This window comes from Ursus arctos, unplaced genomic scaffold (genome assembly GCF_023065955.2).
Source record: "Ursus arctos isolate Adak ecotype North America unplaced genomic scaffold, UrsArc2.0 scaffold_27, whole genome shotgun sequence".
Classification (NCBI taxonomy): domain Eukaryota; kingdom Metazoa; phylum Chordata; class Mammalia; order Carnivora; family Ursidae; genus Ursus; species Ursus arctos.
In genome coordinates, this window is record NW_026622952.1 from 17766126 (window position 1) to 17783617 (window position 17492).

At 34.0% G+C, this 17492-nt stretch overlaps 1 protein-coding gene across 3 annotated transcripts in view; it reads right to left on the reverse strand.

Moving 5' to 3' along the window:
• The window catches only part of TUSC3 (tumor suppressor candidate 3), a 220847-nt gene that overhangs the window by 110463 nt on the left and 92892 nt on the right, over positions 1-17492 (reverse strand). For all 3 annotated transcript variants that reach the window (XM_026508466.4, XM_026508465.4, XM_026508467.4), the window contains exon 3: positions 3539-3656. In XM_026508466.4, coding sequence (XP_026364251.1) covers positions 3539-3656 — 118 coding nt within the window. The remainder of the gene's footprint in view (positions 1-3538; positions 3657-17492) is intronic.

Sequence of the window (17492 nt, forward strand, 5' to 3'; positions counted from 1 at the left end):
AAAATTTTACAGTTTAAAAAAATCATATAATTCAAAGCTTTCATCTTCATTAAAATGTAAACATTCCCCAAGGCTACACACAAAGCCGGGTACAATGCAGATCTTGTTGCTAGTCCAGACCTGCTTCTCACACACCACAATCATTAACTGGTTGGTCTGTCATCATTCACTTAGCCTCAACCGTTTCAAGGGAATCACGTATAATTGGAAGCTACTCTCCCAACAAGTCCCCAGTAAATCGGGAATTACCAAGTTTTAGCATTCATATTAGTATTATTTTCAGACAGCACAATGTTTTAAAATAATTTAGAAAGAGCACTTCAACAAACTGTGGTTCAATAGTGAGAAAAGAAACGTAGCATTAAAAATCTTTTAGTTCTCAATAAAGCAAAATATGTACTTCCCTATTTTTGTACATTATAATTCCCCATAAAAGCCACTAACTGCTACAACTTTCATGCATTTTAAAATAACTCTTATTACTAAGCCAGGAGCTAGGTTTTAGAAAAGACAAAGCAGTTCTATAACTCAGAATTCTGCTGAATCAAATTAACCTGAGGAAATTTTTCAACTAAAAATAATCTTGATGTCAACTTTCATGTCTACGTCAAACTTTAAAAAAATAAAAAAACATGTCTAAAGCATACAAAAGAATTCAATGATTATATCTTACAATATATCTATATGGTTATATACTGGCAGCCTGTACAGTCAATATTCAGCACACAGTTTGAATTAGTTGTCCACACTTTAAAGACAGAAAAATTTTGTAAAAAAATTCATATTTAGGTTTCTCCTTGAGAAAAACAGCTCTAGCTGCATGTGGCCTGCATTCGCTAAACACAGCTACAACAAGCTGTGTGTCCCTCTGAGGTCAAGTTTGTCTGCTCCAGTTTGCTGCAGTCCTCATCCACACCATACTGTTTCCTCAACAGCGAGACCAACAGTCAGCTCCATAGTGTTTTGCTGATTTTATTTCTTACAACAGTTAGGAGAAAATGAAACAGGAGTATTTCCACTAAAGATTTATTTTATAAAAAAAGACCCAGAAAGACTTTGTTTTACAAAAATAGGAGAGAACATATGTAATTATGCAAGTAAAGAACTAATGTGTTTAATATTATTAAGAATGTAAATAAAGATACCATAATGCAACTACACTAATCCAATCTGCTTTCTTCATTTGGTTTACAAACCTGGCCGGGATAGATATTTGGGCTTGAAGCCTCTGCTCTAAGAGTCAGACTGGACTTGGACAACTATTTCCTAATATGGCAGCAAGGATTCAAGTATATAATGAATAGCACTTTGCCTGACGATCTCAAGGTCAATTCTGAGATTCCATGGAGACTTACAAATTACATGAAATCATATTTGGTTCTTTTGGTACTATAATTTTCCTTTGTAAGGGTTATTTGAAATTACAGATGGTCCCTGACTTATGATGGTTCAACTTGCATTTTTTTTAACCTTACAATGATGCCAAAGTGATACACATTCAGTAGAAACTACTTCAAATTTTGAATTTGGATCTTTTTGTGGGGTAGTGATACACAATACAAAAGTCTCCCATGATGCTGACCAAGCGCAGTGAGCCACAGCTCTCAGTCAACCATGTGATCACGAGGGTAAAAAACTGATACGCTGACAACCATTCTGTTTTTCACTTTCACTACCATATTCAATATACTTTAATAAGAAACAGGCTTTGTGTTAGATGATTCTGTCCAACTGTAGACTAATTTAAGTGTTCTGAGCACACTGAAGGTAGGGCAGGCTAAACTATGATATTCAGTAGTTAGGTGTATTAAATGTAGTTTTGACTTACAATATTTTCGACTTACAATGGCTTTATCGGGACATAATCCCAATATAAGTCAAGGAAGATCTGTACATATATATGTGTGTGTGTGTGTGTTTTATTATGATATTATTACTATCAGCTCCCTGATCTGTAAACTCTTTATGGGGAAGAGCTTTGTATGTGTTTCTCACCAATCCATTGCTCCTACAGAGTAGACAGTCAATGACATTTGCTGAATAGGTGAACAGAAAGAAACATCCAAAACAACAAAATAAATTTATAGGGGAAGAAATAAGTGAGGAATACTAACAGGAAAGACCAAGAATAAAGGGTATTGAAAGCAAAAAAGAATTTCTTATTCAACTAGAAACTGGCAAAGATGAATGAACAATCAACCTGGAAGCGAATAAGCAAAAATACTTACTAATGGCCCATTTATAATTAGTGAACTAGATTCTTTACAGAACTAAATGCTTTTCCATGACCTGATAAAGTATTATGCCAAAGAATGTCACACGTGAGCAAAATAAAATAGACCAAACTAATCAACGCCTTGCACTACAATAAATTTTACATTTGAAAGGCACAGATCAAGTAGTGACAAATACAAAAATATTGGTAGCTGCAGGGTAACAGCATAACTAAGAACTAGAACTCAGGAAGACAGACTACTGAGCTCAAACTCTAGTCCTATATTATATTAACTTTGTAAACTTAGAAAAGCAACCTCTCCACACTTTAATTTCCTTATGTGTGAAATGAAGATCACATTATTTTTCTCATTGGATTGTTGTGAAACTAAATGAAATATACAGTAAGCCCTTTGAAGAGTGCTTGGATCATGTGCACTTAATGTTAGCAATGATGATGACACAACCATGACAAATTCATCATCTTGCTCTACAGAGAGGACTGTGTAAATGAGAATGTGTTAGTCTGCTCGGGTTACTGTAATAGAACACCACGGACTAGGTGGCTTAAAAGCCAGAAATTTGTTTTCTCACAGTTCTGGAAGCTGGAAGTCCAAGATTAAGATGCCAGTAGAATTGGTCTCTTACTGATTTGCTGATAACTGTCTTCTTGCAGTGTCCTTACGTGGCCTTTTCTCTGTGCATATACTCTCCTGGCAACTTCTGCTTCTTATAAGGACACCAGTCTTTTGGATTAGGGTCCCATTCTATGATCTCATTTAGCCTTAATTATCTCCTTATAGGCCCTTTCTCCAAACACAGTCACTTCTAGGTTATGGCTTCAACATATGTTTGGGAGGCACACAATTCAGTCCATAACAGAGAACACTTTTAAGTAAATATTTATTACTTTACATGTAAAATTCTCTATACCTGTCACATTGGAAGAAGTGAGGGTTAAGTAGAAATTACATTGAATTTATATAAAATTTCATGTATTTGTGCAAAATATCACCTAAACCCAATACTGTTAAATGTCAAAATAAGGATAATGCATGTAAACTACCACTATATGCTTGAAAAAACATATTTCCTCTACATTGGAGAAGTTAAAATGTGTTTACCATTCTAATAGCAAAAACTTTGCAATGTTAAAGATAACACTGGCTAAAATTACTTTAATCACATCACAGAATTTATTATAACTACTTACTGTCTTTATTAGCTTATTCAATGAATTGTATTTTTATTTGACCAACAAAAACATATCCACCATAACCAACTCTATTAAATATACTAGCAAAATAAGATCTAACTCTTTTACCTGTTGAAAAACATCTGTTCCCTCATCATAGTCCACCATACTGAAGAAGAGTTTGTTGCAAAAGGCAGATGAATAGCGCCAGGAGTTGGCCAGTATTTGATATTCTTCATTGGCCTGCCTGGTAACAAGAATGGGGCAGAGTAAAAACGTATCACTACTCAAGCATTAACAAAACTGTTAATAAAACAGGTAATTCTCACACCAGGGTTGGCTAATTTCTGTACAGACTGCAAGCACTGATTTTATATTTTTACCTGGTTGTAACAAAATAGAAGAAATATTCCATCACATGTGAAAATTATATAAGATTCATATTTTGTTGTTCATAAAGCTTTACGGCGCCACAGCCACACTGATTCATTTGCATTGCTAGGACCGCTATTGTACTATATACGGGCAGAATTGAATAGTAGTGACGGAAAGTGTGTGGGCCAACAGTCCGGCATGGCCCTTTAAGTAATCGAAAACTCTTATTCTAGCGTTTGCAGCATCCCCTATACATATAATTTAAATCTTAAGATGATTTTTAGTAAAGGACATAAAGCAATTTTTAAGCATATGGGCAATTCAGTTTAACAGAGAACAAAAATCATAGGCATTTTTTAAATCGTCAACGCAGTAATACTTCATCTTTATATATTGCATTTATCTAAAAATGCATTTACATTCAAAATTACTAAAGTAATTACTAAGTAAAAATTCCCCTGGTAGTTTAACCAAACGCCGCAAATAAGCCCTACTCTATGAACATTATTCACTCCTATTTTGAATTAATTTCTATTGGACATTTTGTTGACTTTCCAAATAATAAAGATTTAAGTGTAGGGTTGGAGTAGAAACAGAGACATGGCATTGCTAGAAGCACCAAATGATCATTAAAACATGTTTTTGTAAAGTGTGTTACCTCCATGTAATTGAGAAAGGAGTTTATCTCCTTCCTCTCCCAAAATGGAAGAGATAAAAACGTATAACCTCATAATAACACAACGACTTGGAGTCCGCAGCAGATAAGAGATTTCAAGAAATACTTGGAAAACAGAAAGCTAGTGGAAAAGTTTTGATGGAGGAAGGTACATCACAAAGGGAGACTGCAGTGCAGGAAAGAGGAAAAATACTGGATTAAGAAGCAGAGTCTGAAAATAAGAAATGGAACTCGGAGATCATAATTAAGTATCTTTACATGGAATAGAAGACCCAAACTCCTGCCCCACTCCCAACCAGTTCCTATGTTAGTCTTTCTATAGTTAAGTGACTGGACTATTTAAAAAAAAAAAAAATCACCTTATGTGATTGAGGAAAACCTAACTTAATAAAAAAAAAAAAATCCCAAACAAAACAACTCCGGAAGAAACATAATTCAAAGAAGTACAAAAACATTAAAAAGAAACTTTAATATACTCAGAAAGAGTGGAATTTGTCAAGAACTGTACAGGGTGTGAGATTTTGTCTTACATACAAGCTAACAAGCTACCCTGTTACTGTTTCCTGGAGGCTGGCAGAAAAGAGATTGCTGGGTCAGAGACAAAGGACTTTATTATTTAATGTTCATTCACATCAGTTCTCCCTGCCCCCAAGTCTCACGGGTGACACAAAGGTCCTTCGTGAATGCCAGCACACACAGTTAACTGTATTACAGGAGGGGAACACTGAGTTTGAGACACTTACTGTTTTTATAATAAGTGAGAAGAAGCCTGTGCTTTGTTCAGTGAGAGATATTATTTCACTCCTTAAGGCTTCTCACTGCACACACATCCCTGAGAAACTGCCCAGGTGAAGAGCAATCAGGCCTCTGCCTGCTTGGCATAACCAGTAAGAACATGCAGGGATGCTCAGGGCCCATGACAGCCTGCTTCTTTCAATGGTATACATACACACACACACACACACCATACAAAAAAGGAACAAAGAAAGTAAAAGAGAGCGCTTAAAATTTAAAATATGATTGTTCAAATTAAATACCAATATTAGAAGATAGTGTTAAATAAAATTCACAGAATAAAAAACACACGGGTGGACTATATTGGAAAAAAAGAGGGAGAAAGGTACCTAGAGATAAAATCCAAAAATTTCAACTTTCAGAGGAGACCCAGAAATACAAGAGAGAGAATGGAGGAAATATTTCCGGGGACATAATACAATTAAAGGAGACTAAGTCTTCCAACTAAAATTATTTCCCAGGTTCTAAGTAAGAAAAACGAGAAATGACCGACACCAGACATATTATTTCAGATCATTATAGATAAAAAGAAGGTCAGAGAAGAAAACATGTAACAATGACAAACAATGAGATTGGGATTGTACTAGTAATTACCAACACTAGATACTGGCAGATAACTGAACAATTCCTTCAGAGTTTTGAGAGCATGTTCTTTTCAATGTAGAATTCTTTATCAAGCCAAACAATTAAGTTTGAAATAAACATATTCTCAGAAATGTAAGGAATGTGAAATTACCTTAGGATATAACTGAAAGGTAATATGAATGAAAAAATAAGAAAACTTGAGAGTATGATAGAAACGCTATAAGAAAGGGAAAAGGGCAGAGAATTATGGTTAAGCTAGGCAAGGTGGAAGATGCGTAAGAAAACTGTGATCCAACTAAGAAGCTATAAAGTATAAATTAGAACAGAAATTTAATTGGACTTTAAGATAAAAAGATTCTAAGCAATCATTAGAATCAGCAAAAGCTAGAAGATACTAAGACCATATTGTATGTAAGACATACAAGAAACTACAAGAAAATGAATATATAAGATGCAAATTAAAATGTATCATAATTTTGATTAATTGGAAATGAGAAAGGTTCATTATTGTGAACAATATGGAATGTAAATGCTATCAACTCTTGACGAAGTAAAAGTACAATTAACAGGATTTAGTAGGTAAAAGGGAAGGGGAAGAGGTGAGAAGAAAAGGTGTGCTTACCATTAGGGAATCAAGAGAGGTCATCTATATTTAATGGACCAGAAATAGAAAGATGCTATTTACTGTTACAATAATAAAAGAACTAGAAAGCTATAAAAATAAGAGATGAATTAAATCCTTATCTATCGTAACAAGAAACATCAAGATCAAGTCTGCTTTTTTATGAAATATTGTTATAACATTTAGAAACATGAAGGAAAATAATCACCAGAGGAAGAAAACACAAAGGAATAATAGTGATTGCCTATGGCCAAGTACACACATAGATGAGTGTAAAGGCTAGGAGTGTAGTTGTTCATTTTAGGCTTTTTTTTTTTTTTTTTATGAACAAGGAGCACATAAGATTGCTGTGATTTATATATATTAAAAAGGTTAAATACAAACAGGACTATAATCTGAGGTCATTTAGCATATAGACCTTAAGGGCATCATTTTACTGGACTACAGTACAAAAACGGATCATTGTAAGAATCAGCTTAAGACTGCACTGTGCTCAGTAGGCAGAATATGTTCAGTGAAAATGATCACAATCTTTTAAAGCTTTGGTGGTTGAATAAGATTTAATTTACAAATAAGATTTAATTCACAAAACTATTTACTGAGCACTCAATAGCAATAAGTGAACTAATCTCTAAGGTCTCTGCTCTCACGAAGTTGATATTTTAGTGGAGACATATAATAAACAACCAAATAAGTAATTAAAATCTACACTATACACTGAGAAAATAATACAGAGAATGGTATTACAGAAAATAATGGAGGATTTATGTAGATGGAATGTCAAGAAAGGTTTCTCAGATAAAATGACTCTAAATCTCAAATCCCAAGGATGAGAAAAACACAACCACTGAAACAAGCTAGAGAATAAACATTTCAGGTAGCAAGAAAAGCAAGCACAAAGGACTAAGGAGGGAAAAAACTTAAGATGCTGGTAAAATGAAGGTGTGACATAAATGAGAACATGTTCTCTGTTTATTAGAGGAATACACAGACAATACCGAGCTTATGCCCTCCCTCATCTATTTAAAACAGTGCCTCACTGCTACAATAAAAACAGTAAAAACCAGCATAAGTCCTAACATCTGATTTGATTTTTGTCATATGGAATATAACATTATTGGTAGGTAAGTATTCATCATTGATTTTTAAAGAAGCACTTCACACAGTGAATTGGCACCAACAATTAAGTAGGTCTGAACATCTTTGCACACTAATAAACCTCAAGAGAACAATGCTACCTTTAGAAAAAATTATTAAACAGATAACATCACAATTAAGAAAACGGAATATTTTTCCACAAAAGAATATTTTAACTTCAAAAAACTGAAACTAAGGGAAATAGCAAATCAGCAAAAACTGACATTCTTGTGAAAATGATATTCTAAGAAATGAAAATGCTTCATTCCGAAAAATATGCAAGAAGAAAACAATCAAATTTTAGTATTCGACATCTGTGTATAGTATCTTATAGAACGATGTAGCATAGGAATAATGTTGAATTTCTTTCCCTCATAATGCTGTAACCTAGCCCAGACCTACTAGAATCTACTAAATATACATTCATGCATTCATTCATTCACTCCACAAATATACATTAGTGCCACCAAAAATTAAAAAGGAGCAAGGGCTCTGATCTTGAGAGAATATAGTCCAGTGAGAAAAAGAGGCCTCATACAAGTATATACTACATTTCAGATAATCATAAGTACTCTGAAGAAAATAAAACAAGAAAATGTAACAAAGACTACTGAGGAGTCGAAGAGGATGAATTAATTTTGCCTTCAAACACTGTATTCCATATCACCCCACTGTTTCAATTAAAGTTCCCAATTAGCAATTGTAGATTCTATCCTGTGTTCCAAAGTCCAAGTTTCCCACTGCCTCTATAAAGAAGACAATGGGCAGAACAGAAGACAAGATCCTCCATACCCTGGCCACAACTTAGATTTATGACCTATGTCTATCTGACCATATCATACTTAAAGGCTCTCTGTTTTATGACATCCCATGTTCATTCTTTGAGTTTAAATCCCTTGCTTAGAATGTCCTCCCTCCTTTCAAAGTTTGCTCAAAAATCTCCTCTCCTTCAGAAGTCACTTCAAATCTCTATAACTAAAATATTTGTTAAGGCAACTGCACCTGAAATAGAAATTCTCAGCTAATACATAGCACTATTATTTTATCCATGTATCTGTTCCGTTTATGCATGTTATATTTATGCACTGATAATTTGATGGCTAGGACCTAGTACAGAATAGGCATTTAAGGTTTGATGATGGTGATAATGAATAATATACTTTCCTAAAAAGTCCATATAGCATATATATCCTAAAACTAGTATCACTGCAGCAGTAATTCTGAATTCTGGGGGGACTAAAATAAAAGCCCACTTAGTCAGATTTATGTTACAGGTTAATGTCTTTTTAAAGCTAATTTACTTTACTCTATTGGTGGTCTTGGGAAGAAAAAAAAATATTTTAAATCTATTTACCATCACAAATACATGCTATTTATCAAAGAAATGGCAGGCATGACTTGAAAGGTTATAAGGACTAAATCATCAATCTAACATCAACTAATATAATGACTAAGTTGTCATTTAACATCTAACATCATCGAACATAATTTATAATGTCAATTTCATATGCCAATATGGAACTCAGGTCTTAATCATCAATGTTTTAATCATCAGCATTTTAATATGTGCTACAATAATAAAGAAGTATAACTCACAATCTCCACCTTTAAGAGGCTTCTAAGAAAAATGAATAGAAATGCACGAATACAGAAGTAAGATATATACGCAGTTGACCCTTGAACAACATGGGATTGAACTGCAAAGTTCCACTTATATGAAAAGTTTTTGATACAATACTGTAAATGTATTTTCTCCTTATAATTTTAATATTTTCTTTTCTCTAGCTTTATTATGACTACAGTATATAATACATATTACATATAAAATATTTCTAATCAATTATTCATGTTATATGTAAAGCTCCCTGTCAACAGTAGGCTATTAGTAAGTTTTGGGGGAGTCAAAAGTTACGCACAGATTTTCGAATGCATGTGGGGATCAGTGCCCCTAACCCTTGTGTTGTTCGAAGATCAACTGTATATTTAAAAAAAAGAATGCAGATTCTAAGTGCAATATATATACAGCTTATAGAGGAGAATGAGATCACAGTGGACTGGAATAGTTGGACAAAGTGTGAATGTGAAAATATTCAAAAGAGAATGGAAGGACTAAAATTATAAAAAGAAAGGACAGAAAGAGAATATTAAAGTAGCAGAAGCAGTGTAAATAAAAGTCTGAAATGTGTATTATGTATTTCAAATAATAGAATATAAGCTTCATGTTAGAAAATAAGGAAAGAAGAGACTGGAAGCTCTCTTCCAGTAGAAATATAAATAGGACCTTGACTTTATTCTATAAACAGTGAACAACTGTAAGTGTTCTGAAAGAAGCGGACTGTACAAAATACTAATTTAAAAAGTGGTATCTGGCAACAGTGTGTACTATATATTGGAGGTGGACAAAATAAATTTGGAAAACACTTAGAATGTTACTATACTGGTCTAGTTGGGAAAATATATGAAGTTATTAAAATAGTATATAAATGAAGTTACGACCTATTTCTTACATTTTTTCCTTTGGAATCTAGAGCACTAAAGCAAACAAAAAATTTTCTAGGCAGGTTGCTTCTACTTAAGAATATATCTAACTGGGGGGTGGCCGGGTAGCTCAGTGGGTTAAGCATCTGCCTTAGGCTTAGGTCATGATCCCGTGATCCTGGGATGGAGCCCCACCCAGTCTGGCTTTCCGCTCAGCGGGGAGTCTGCTTCTCCCTCTCCCTCTGGCTCTCCCCCCTACTCACTCTCTCTCTCTCAAATAAATAAAAATTATTTTTTTTTTTAGAAAAGAATATTTCTAGCTGGAATAGAGAATTCCAGTGAAGCCAAGCAAATTACACTTAACACAAATACAATACTTAGAGAAAATATAATACTGACAACATAAATGGGGGTTCCTTTTCTGTTGGATGCAATTCAGTAGTAATAGCATCAGTAAACAGATCTGTTTGTCATTAAATGATTCAGTGAAATTCAGAATTATGTATTTCAATGTTAATCATACTTACTCAAAGTAAAAAGGACTCCTTAGAAGGAATGTGCCCAATAACATAAACCCAGTGCTCTAAACTTAACTCCGTTATCCCTTAACCCCCATATTCCAACTTCTCAATGCTTAACAGGTAAATAGAGGAATCCTAACAAATGACAAAGAAAGTCACTGGATTCTTGCATATGTCTATGTCTGCTTAGACTAACAAGCAAGTAAGACCTCAGCAGTACTAATTATTAGCACATTTCAGACCTCACTGCCATCTGAAATTGAAAGTTGAAAACCACAAATGCTATAAGCACTTAACTGTTACCTAAAAAAATATTTTTTGTTTCAGTAGTTCAGAGGAATGTTAGAGGCCTAATTTTATGAGTTTAAAGGACATTGTAAATTGTTCTAATATATTCAGATGCAGCCTGAAGAGGGCAGACAAGTTGCATCAAAGCATCCAGAAGAACATAGGCAATAACTTCAGGGCGCGCTTCTGTTAAATCTGTTATATTAAATCTTCTCAATGTTTTAATTATGGGAACAAGAAAAAACATCACCTAATCCAAACACTGTAACTTTTTAATATTATAACCCTTTTTAAAAGGTTATGTAAGACTAAAAGGGATTATTAACTCATCTGTGGCTGTAGATATTTAATACATTTCCCATGATGAATGTAATTTTTATCTTTAATGTCCTTGAAGGGATTTTTTTTTAATATGGTTTTTCTTTTTAATGTTAATCAAACTTCCTATAAGGTAACAGATTCTTATCAAAATCTCAAATGTATGCCTTTTGGAGTCATATATTTATGATGACTTATATATGTATATAAATATATGTTATAAAGTTATTCCAAAGTGTTTCTTCATAAAACCCCTAATTAATCAATTTCTATAGATAGTATGTAGAGAGAGACATCTGATGTGAATAGAATGCCTATTACTTATGGTTCTGGTACCCTGAAAACAAACAAACAAACTGGTAAAGAGCACAATATACAAACATTTTAATAAAGTGATTTTCCTCTGGTTATGCTATACATTCCCAGAGCCCTAATAAATATACTGAAATATATTCAATAAACACAATGCCTCTGAAGAGTTGAGGTATCAACAGTTCAATACTATATTGTAATTGACTACTTGGTAAGATAAATTAAAGAGGTTGTGTCCACCATGTTCCAAGTTTCCTATGCATCCATTTTTTCCCTTTATCAGACCTAAGTAGATTATGTTTGCTTGGAAAACAACTCTAACATGAAATATGATTCAAACATGTATCTCAAGGCAAAATTATGTACGAACATAAGAAATACTGAATTGTATATATATGCATAGTTACCACTCAGTTTATAAGTCAGTAGAATTTTTGTTCTCCTTAAAAAATCTTAACAATAACATATAAATGCTTAGAGGCTGTGTTTGAAGAAGACTGACACACGATGTAGTAAAGAAACAACTGATTCATCCATTGCTCACTTAACAAGTTTATACACACACACTATAGATATAAAAACTGTAGTACATATTTGATCAATATTTGTGTAACTCACAATAAAGAATTAACAGATGGAAGAACAAATGGATGAAGTCATACAGGGTCTGGAAGGGGTAAAAGTGAGCAGAAAGACACAGGCCCTTGCCGTAACATACGTCCATCTATTAGGGAAATGTATATAATGTTAAATAACGAATACAAAACCACAAATGAATAAGTTCAAAATGATGTAAATCTTGTTTATAATAACTTGCCCAGGAATTATTTAATATCCAAAAATATGTGAATCAAAGAATGCGTTTATCATAAAACCTAACAACTTGAAAATAGGAAAGCATTAACTCATAGCACACTTCCTACAGGATTCCTGAACATGTGGGGAGCCTAACAAATGCAGCCTTTAGAGAACCCTGCTGGGATGAATCAAAAACGCAGACACAAGATTTAAAAAACTGTGTTCCATGAGATGGAGATTAGGTGTTTTCTACTTAACTAAAACCATCACCATCATCAGTAATATTTGAGGTTCACCACATGCAGAACGCTTTTAGGTATTTACACTTCTCTCCTTTAGTCTCCACAAAGCCTGATAATACAGGTACTAGCTTTCTCTCTCTTTCATTTGAGGCATCTGAAGAACAGAATTTAATCAACTTGGCTCTGTCCCATGGCCAGTAATTATTAGAGCCCGCAGAATTTGAACTCAGGTGATAAGAGACAGGTTAATACTACACCTACAGCTAGACATAAAGATACAAACTCAATTCTCAAGAGTATTGTTACCCAACCACTTGCATCCAAAATCATCTGGGATTTGTTTCCAGGACTTTTTTTTTTTTTTTTTGAGCAGTTTTAGATTTATGACAAAACCGGGAGGAACAGAGACTCACGTATATTCCTTGCCTACACACGTGCATAGACTCCCTATCAATAGCATTGACCAGCATGGTATAATTTTTTTTTTTTTTTTTTACCATGAATGAACATATATTGACACATCCTATCACCCAAATTCCATACTTTACCTTGGGGTTCACTCTTTGTATTGTATGGGCTTGGACAAAAGTATAAACATATACCCATCATTATAATATATTCAAGAGTATTTTCACTCAAATCTTCTGCACTCTATTATTCATCTCTCACCACTCACTCCTGGCAACCACTGATCTTTATTGTCTCCATACTTCTGCCTTTTCCAGAATGTCCTATAGTTGGGATTACCCATTATGTAGCCTTCTCAAAATGGCTTCACTTAGTAATATGCATTTAAGGTTCTTCCATGTCTTTTCATGACTTGATAGCTGAGTTCTTGTTAGCACTGAATAACATTCCATTGTTTGGATGTACCCGTTTATCCGTTTACTTACTGAAAAACATCTTGATTGCTTCCAAGTTTATGGCAATAATGAGTAAGGCTATTAACGTGTGTGCACATTTTCATGTGGACATTGTTTTCAACTTCTTTGGATAAATACCAACATGAGTGATTGCTATCATATGACAAGATTAGTTGTTTAGTTTTGTACAAAAACTTTCTTCCGAAGTAGCTATGCAATTCTGCATTTCCACCAGCAATGTATGAGAGTTCCTGTTACTTCACATCCTTGTCAGCATTTGGTGTTCTCGGTTTTTTGAATTCTGGCATCCTAATAGGTGTGTAGTAGGATCTCATTGTCCTAACTGTCATTTCCCTGATGACATACAATGTGGAGCATCTTTCCATATTCTGATCTGCCATCTATATACCTTCTTCAGTGAGGTGTCTGTTAAGGTCATTGGCCCATTTTGTGTGTGTTTTTATTCTTTCAAGAATACTTTTTATATTTCAGATGAGTCCTTTATGAGTCTTCTGTACATATTTTTCTCCCAGTCTGTGGCCTGTCTACTAATTCTCTTGATAGTGTCCTTTCAGAGAGGAGAAATTTTTCATTTTAATGAAGTCAGTTTATCATTGATTATTTCTTTCATGAATGATGTCTTTGGTGTTTTATCTAAAAAGGCATCACCATGTCCAAGGTCATCCAGGTTTCCTCCTATACAGTCTTCTAATTTTATAGTTGCGCGTTTTACACTTAGGTCTGTACATTCTGCGTTAATTTGTGTGACAGTTATAAGGTCTGTACCTAGATTCATTATTTTGTGTGTGGATGTCTAACTATTCCAGCACCATTCATTACAGAGATTATTGTTGTTCACTGTGTTGCCTTTGACCCTTTGTCAAAGATCAGCTATTTATGGAGGTATAATTCCAGGTCCTCTATTCTGTTCCACTGATGTATTCACCTACGCTTTCACCAACACCACAATGTCTTGATTACTTTAGCTTTAGAATAAGTCTTAAAATCAGGTAATGTCAGTTCCCAACTCTGTTCTTCTCCCTCAATATGGTGTTGGCTATTCTGGGTGTTTTGCCTCTCCATATAAACTTCAGAATCAGTTTATCAACATCCACAAAATGACTTACTGGAATTTTTTTTTACTGGGATTGCGCTTTATAGACCAAATTGGGAAGAACTGACATCTTGGCAATATTGAGTCTTCTTATTCATGAACATAAAATATCTCTCCATTTATTCTTTGATTTCATTCATTACTTTTGTAATTTTTCTCATAAACATCTTTTACATATTTTGTTTGAGTTATACCTTAGTATTTATTTCATTTTGGGGGGTGCTAAAGTAAATAGTATTGTGTTTTTAATCACAAATTTAATGTGTTGTTGTTCGTATACAGGAAAGCAACTGGCTTTTGCATATTTGCCTTGTATCATGCAAACCTGCAATAACTTAATCATTAGTTCCAAAAGGTTTTTGTTGATACTTTTCGGGTTCTCTACATAATCATGTTGTCTATAAACAAAGACAATTTTATGTCTTCCTTCCACATCTATACACATTTTATTTCCTAAGTTTTTATCTGACCTTTATTCCTTCTTTTATATTCCTTCCTTTCTTTACATAGAACCAAGTTTTTGACCTATATATTTTCCTTCTTTCTAAAGAACTTCTTTTAAAACATTTCTTACAAGGCAGATCAACTGGCAACAAATCTCAATTTTTGTTTGTCTGACAAAGTATTTATTCTTCATTTGTGTAACATAATTTTATAGGGGGCAAATGCTACGTTGGCTTTTTTTCCTACATTCTCTCAACATTTAAGTATTTCATTCCACTCTCTTCTTGTTCACATGGTTTCTCAGAAGTCAAATGTAATTCTTGTTCATGTTCTGCTATAGGTTTTTCCCCCCATTCTGGCTTCTTTCAGGAATTTTTGTTTGTTTTTCAATTTCTGTAGTTTAAAGATGATATGCCAAGGGGTCGTTTATTTGGCATTTATCCTGCTTGGTGTTCTCTGAGCTTTCTCAATCTGTAGTTTGAGATCGGACATTAATTCGGAGAAATCTCAGTCATTATTGTTGCATTATTGCAATAATACAACAATAATGTTTCTTCTGTTTCTTTCCTTCTTCTCCTTCTGATTATTCCCATTATACATTAGTATTGAAATTTTTGTAGTCCCATAGTCCATGGATATTGGTTTTTTTTTTTTCAGGCTTTGTTCTCTCTGGTTTTTAGTTTTCAAAGATTCTACTGATATATCCTCTAGCTCAGAGATTCTTCCCTCAGCTATGTTCAGTCTACCACTAAGTCCATCAAAGGCAGTCTTCATTTCTATTATAGTGTCTTTTATTTCTAGCATTTCTTTTTTATTCTCAAAGGGTTTCCATCTCTTAGCTTACATCACCCATCTGTTCTTGCATGCTACCTTATCCATTATAGCTCTTAGCATATTACTCACAGTTGTTTTAAATTCCTGCTCTGATAATTCCAATGTCCCTGCCGTATCTGGTTCTGATGCTTGCTTTGTCTCTTCAAATTGTGTTTTTTGCCTTTTGATACGTCTTATAAATTTTTCTTGATAGCCAGATATGCTGTGCAAGGAAAAAAGACACTGCTACAAATAGGCCTTTAATAATGTAGTGATGAGATGTGAGAATAGGGGAAGTGCTCTATAGTCCTATGATTAGGTCTCAATCTTTTAGTGAGCCTATGCCTCCGGAGGACTGTGAACTTCATAATTGCTTTTCAGGTGTTTTTTGTTTTGCTTTGTTTTTCTTCTCCCTTAGATGGGATAGCATGGTTAGAGTGGGATGGAGTTGGGTATTTCCTTGCTTTCACATAAAACACTAAATTTGACTGGAGTTGGGTATTCTCCTTCCCCAGGTCAGTTATTCTCTGAAATACTCCAGCAGGTTAGAGTAGGGGAAACTTGTTGAGTTAAGAACAGGCTTTATTAAGAAGGAACACAGTGCTCCGGGATATTTTTAAATGGTTCCTTCCTGCTTCACCTGCTAGAAGCCTGAGGGACTTTTCTCTGATATTTACTGCAGGAATCTGTTCAAGCTCCTGGAGATAAATCTCACAATACTACTACAGGGGGCTCCCCATGACTAGGGCCCCCTTGTATTTGTTTTTTTGTTGTTTTGTGTTTTTGTTTTGTTTTGTTTTTTTAACTCTCAGAGTTCTGTGCACTGAGCCTCTAGCAATTTCAATTATAGCTTAGATGTTCCTACCCCAGGATTGGTTCCCACAGGGATTTCTGCTCATGGGTCTCTGCTTTGGTAAGTTGTGACTGACTGTATTCTCTTTCCCTTCCAATCTTGGTTGGGTCTCTCTCAAGAGTTGATTTTTCAGTCTGTTCAACTTTTTGTTTGTTGGTAGGGTGGAGTGGTAACTTCCAAGCAAGCTCATTTTACACAGAATTGAAACCCAAAAGTGGATTCTTTTTTTTTTTTTAAACACAAATCCCTGATCACATAACAAGTTAGAGTCTATTAATAATGTCTTTCAGAAATATACATTTTAACCAGCTTTCCAGGTATGTTTTATGCACAGCGAGGTATGAGAATAGCTGGTATAAATGAACAGTAAAAAACAACTGAAAGGCTTCTGAGATGAAGAATTTTCATCTTATACTAGTTTTCCCCCAAAAGTTAAACATATTAATCTATGTTCAGAAAGAAAAACACTATGTAAAAGTATACTAATATGCTGTAAAATAAAACAAATATAAAACTAGCCATAACACTCTCAATATGACTTCCAAATAATGTACTACTACTCTTATTATTACCCTTCTGGCCAATTAGTAAATATATACATAGCATTTGAAATCTGAAAATCTGGACTTGTGTACTGGCACTGCACTTCATAATATACAAACTTGGAAAAGTCACATACACTTTCTGTTTATTTTTCTCTTTGTAGCATGACAATAATTCCTGATTGTCACGAAATTAAAAGCAGGAGATATTACAACATCTTTAGTAAATGGCAAAGGGTTATGCAAATGTCAGTGTGTTCAGCATCTAGCTTGAAATCCACTGACTGAATTTTCAAATCTCATCTTT